General features: G+C 43.8%; 1 protein-coding gene across 1 annotated transcript; it reads left to right on the forward strand.

Moving 5' to 3' along the window:
* The first annotated feature begins 916 nt into the window (after positions 1-916).
* Positions 917-3,944, forward strand: LOC103537038 (regulator of G protein signaling 2). Its single transcript, XM_008503287.2, has 5 exons — positions 917-1,004; positions 1,274-1,375; positions 1,478-1,539; positions 2,396-2,562; positions 2,966-3,944. The coding sequence occupies exons 1-5, from the start codon at positions 928-930 to the stop codon at positions 3,158-3,160; spliced, it is 603 nt and encodes a 200-aa protein (XP_008501509.1). The 5' UTR covers positions 917-927; the 3' UTR covers positions 3,161-3,944.
* Positions 3,945-4,242: the final 298 nt, after the last annotated feature.

A 4,242-nucleotide genomic window follows, 5' to 3' on the forward strand; every position in this document is an offset into this window, starting at 1 on the left:
ACATGGACAGGGCAGAAGAGAAAAGCAGGTTAGGTTAAAGAGAAACTCACAAGATTCCCAAATCCCAATGCTTTGGACAAGATTCCCTTCAGCTGGACACTGCTGAGAAGCACCCCAGGGCCCTTCCACAGGCAGGAGGCTGCAATAAGTCACTGCAGTTTCAGCTTCGTGTCCTGGGAGTAATTTACACATTCACTGGTAGGTGGCAACACCAGACAGAGCTGAAGCCTGTGCAGAGTTTACCACAGGAACAGCGACGTGGCCTCCCAAAATACCCTATACTCAAATTTATTACTTCATTTTTTGAAGAAAGGCGGCTAAGTCCTTACTTGTCTTTTTTTCATGTCCTGGCCACACTCAAAAGCCCTTTTTTTTTTTTTTTTTTTTTCCTTTGGGAAAAAATCCCCAAACCTACAGAAAGGGACGGGATGGGACGGGAGGGGCGTCCTCCCCGAGGGGCGTCAGTGGTACCGGGGGTCGGTGTTCTGCAGGGGGCAGCTGCAGGGCGAGATGGAAAATAAAAATAAAATAAAATAAATCAAAACAAAATAAACCAAAATAAAATAAGCCAAAATAAAATAAACCAAACCTAAATAAAATAAAATAAACCAAACCGAAATAAAATAAAACAAAACGAAATAAAATAAAATAAAAAAGAAAATTAAAAAATGGAAAAAGGTAAAGAAAAGAGGGGGGTTAGGGAGAGGGAAAAAACCTCAAGCCAACCACGAAATAAAGGAAAAAAAAGAGATGTAACGAAGGCAGAACTCTCGCACACAGGGTCCCCAGGAGGACCCTCACCCCTCCCGTTCGCATCGCTCCCCGCCCTCCCGGCGGCGGGGCCGGTTTCGGGGGAGGCGGGGCGGTTCTCCGGCCCGGCCCGGTTATAAGAGGCTGCGGGCTGGGATCTGGGCAGAGTCGGTGGCGATGCAGAGCGCGTTGTTCTTGGCGCTGCAGCGCGGTAGAATGGAACCGGCGGAGAAGGGCGGGATGAAGAGGACGATGTGAGTCCCCCCAAACCCCGGGACAGAGCCCCAGCACCGGGGGTCCCCGCTACGGGACCGGGGGGGAGGTGGGGGCTAATGCTGGCCATTGGCAAGCAAGGGGAAAATGGGTTTTTTGCCCTCAGATGCTCTGGGGGAACTCTGCAGATAAAGCTCCGGCAAGGCAATGTCTGGACATTTTTTTCGGCTTTTGGCAGTAAAGGGGCAGGTGTCTAAAAGGCTCTCGAGTGGTCATTTTTTTAAGGTGCTTTTTTTCTTCGTTCTTACAGCGTTAAGGATTGGAAAACGAGGCTGAGCTACTTCCTGCAGAACTCTTCCAATGCTCCTAAAATGAAACCCAAGAAAGCAGGGAAACAACGAACTTACTTCAGGTAAGTTATGAGAAAAAAGACTTTGTTTAAATAACTCAAGTGTTTGCTTGCAAAAACAAAGTTTAATCAGTGGAGTCTAAGGTTCTCTGTCTCTTTCTGCAGACCTTCCCCCGAAGAAGCCCAGCTGTGGTCAGAAGCCTTTGATGAACTTCTTGCTAATAAATGTAAGTTTGTCTTTAAAAAATAACGTCTGAAAGCAAAGAGGTGGTGAGGTTTACATATCTGTAGGAGGTGGCTTCCTTGCATGTCCAAGTTGTGCCTTTCTAATGTAAATTACTCTGATTCTGGTCTTGAAAGTTAAATACTTTAAACTGTTTAAAGCCAAAATTTATAGAAGTGCTTTTATTAAAAAATTGCAAAGTAATACTAGAACATCAATACTTCATTGTAGTGGAACCTATTCTATAAGCTATGTAGTTAAAATCATGCCTAGCATCTTGGCTTTGCCAACTAGCAGAAGAGCATTTATTCACCAAGACAAATGCATGCAAATAACTTGGGAAGGATTCTGCAGCACAGAGGTTCAATGATCTGATGGTTTTACTGTAGTGCTACAGCAAAAGGAAAAGCACTCAACAGCAGAGAAAAAAAGACTAAGAAATAGTATTACTGTTTGCTCTTGGAACTTGAGTCATCTTTTCCACTGCAAAAAATATTCCAGGCTGTTTGTAGTACAGCCATAAATATTTACTCCAGTGTAAAGCTCAATACAGGAGGTTTGATTTAGAGAGAGGTTTTTCTAACACATATGCAGGCATCACAAAAGGGAACATACCAGCTATAAGAGGCTTTCATTTTCTGTGTTTACCTAAAAATGAGTAACTCTAAATGAAGCCTGCCAAGCTGTTAATTTGTTTGCATACACAAACATGGAGCTTTTCCATTGCTATCAAACCCCTGAAAGAACCAAATCAAAACTACAGCAAGATGTTTTGGTAGAAACAGATTTGACCAATGGGTAAATTCAAGATTCCTGAACAGTAATTGATGTGTGGTGTGTTTTATTTATTATTTCCATAGATGGCCTCGCTGCTTTCCGAGCTTTTCTGAAGTCTGAGTTCTGTGAAGAGAACATTGAGTTCTGGTTGGCCTGTGAGGACTTCAAGAAAACCAAATCACCCCAAAAGCTGACATCGAAAGCGAAAAAAATCTACAATGACTTCATTGAAAAGGAAGCTCCCAAAGAGGTAAAGAAACCTGTTTAAATAAAAGTGCCCTGTTCTGTGAGTTCTTAGAGCCTTTTTTTTCTCTGAAGTGACTTTAAGATACAGATACCAAATGCATTGTACAAACCTCACTGTTAATAAATGCCTGAATATAGCTCTCTAGTCAGAGTATTTCATCTTGACCAGGAAAAGTCAACAGCTGCATTTAAGACCTGTAATATATCTAAGTTTAGCCCTAAAAGATGTTGTATCTGAATTAACTTGAGTTTCGTATAAAGGAAGAAATCTTAATGGAAACTTCATTAATTTAACCTTGTAGTAACAGGGCTTTGCCTTTTTTACCTCTTCAGAAATTTCATGTTGCATTATGCTTTCTTGGATTCACTTCTCCAAAGTAAATGTCCTTTTATTATTATTATTTCAGATAAACATTGACTTCCAAACCAAGAACATGATTGCTCAGAATATTCAAGAAGCCACACATACCTGCTTCAGTGTAGCACAGAAGAGAGTTTACAGCTTAATGGAAAATAACTCATACCCACGATTTTTGGAGTCTGAATTCTACCAGGAGCTGTGCAAGAAGACTCCCATCACCAGGATGGCCCAGGGGACATGACTGATGGAGGAAGATGGAGAAGCTACTGCTGGGCTAGCGAGGAAGCAAGCTGCAGCTGATGGCAGCATCCTTACTGGAAAGACTGGGATGCTGAGTGCTCAGTCTGTTTGCCCTGGTGCAAGGACAAATACTGACTTTGGTGCAGAGCTGCTGACAAAGCTTGATGCTGCTGGAGGGCAGTCAGAGGGGGTGGCAGAGGTTTGCCTGCCAGCTGCCGGCCACATGTGGTGACAAAGGGGACTCCGTGCAACAGACCAAACCCCGTGGTGTGAGAGCTCACTCATGGCTGGGGTAGTGATGGAGCAGGGCAGAACAGAGCTTCCTTCTTCTAAACAGGAGCTGCTCTGTGCAGTTGCACCATGCTGGCAGCTGAAGCCGTTGGTTGAGTGTTGGTTTTTCCTAAACACCAAGGCGTGTTGCCATCCTCAGTCACTCACTGTTCCTTGGTGCTGGTTCTGTGAGCTGCCTCCAGCTGCAAAGATGTTGGGTTTCTCTGCAGCAGCTCCCAGGCAGTACCAGCACTCTGCAGTGAGGAAGGGACAGAACTGGGTTGCCAGAGGAAGAGGTTCTGCAGCTGATGCTGGGTTGGGTTGTGTCAGCAGGGCTGCACAAGGCCGGTCTGAGGCAAAACTTGGCCAAGGTGAACAGGAGCTGTACAGTATTATATTTATATCTGGACTGTGATTGCATTGAATGCTGCAATAACCTCATAATTCTGTCTTGAGGACAGCAAGCTTCAGTGAAGTATCTTACTTTTTTAATAAACTATTTTGATACAAAGCTTTATGTGTTGCTGGTTTTGTGCACAGACACAGACACACACAATCTAGCACTGAACTACAAACTCCTGGGACTGCATGTTCTGGGTGTGATCTTAATAGGTCTAATTTAAAGCAGTTAATCTATCAGGCATATGTTTTATTTGGTTTCTTTTTAATAGAATAAAAATCAATCTTATCAGGTGAGACCTATTCCCTTGCATCCTCTGTCTCAGTCACACCTCTCCATTAAACCAAGCTCTAAAGGCTCAACATAAGTGACAGTAACAAGGGAGCAGCTGGAGGCCCCTAAAGCAGCCACAA

This window comes from Calypte anna, chromosome 8 (genome assembly GCF_003957555.1).
Source record: "Calypte anna isolate BGI_N300 chromosome 8, bCalAnn1_v1.p, whole genome shotgun sequence".
Lineage (NCBI taxonomy): Eukaryota > Metazoa > Chordata > Aves > Apodiformes > Trochilidae > Calypte > Calypte anna.

Bases quoted from the DNA above. Each gene is read 5' to 3' on its own strand.
- LOC103537038 (XM_008503287.2), top strand. From the start codon at position 928: ATGCAGAGCGCGTTGTTCTTGGCGCTGCAGCGCGGTAGAATGGAACCG. The intron at 1,376-1,477 runs GTAAGTTATGAG...CTCTTTCTGCAG, and splicing joins AAACAACGAACTTACTTCAG to ACCTTCCCCCGAAGAAGCCC. The intron at 1,540-2,395 runs GTAAGTTTGTCT...TTATTTCCATAG, and splicing joins TGAACTTCTTGCTAATAAAT to ATGGCCTCGCTGCTTTCCGA.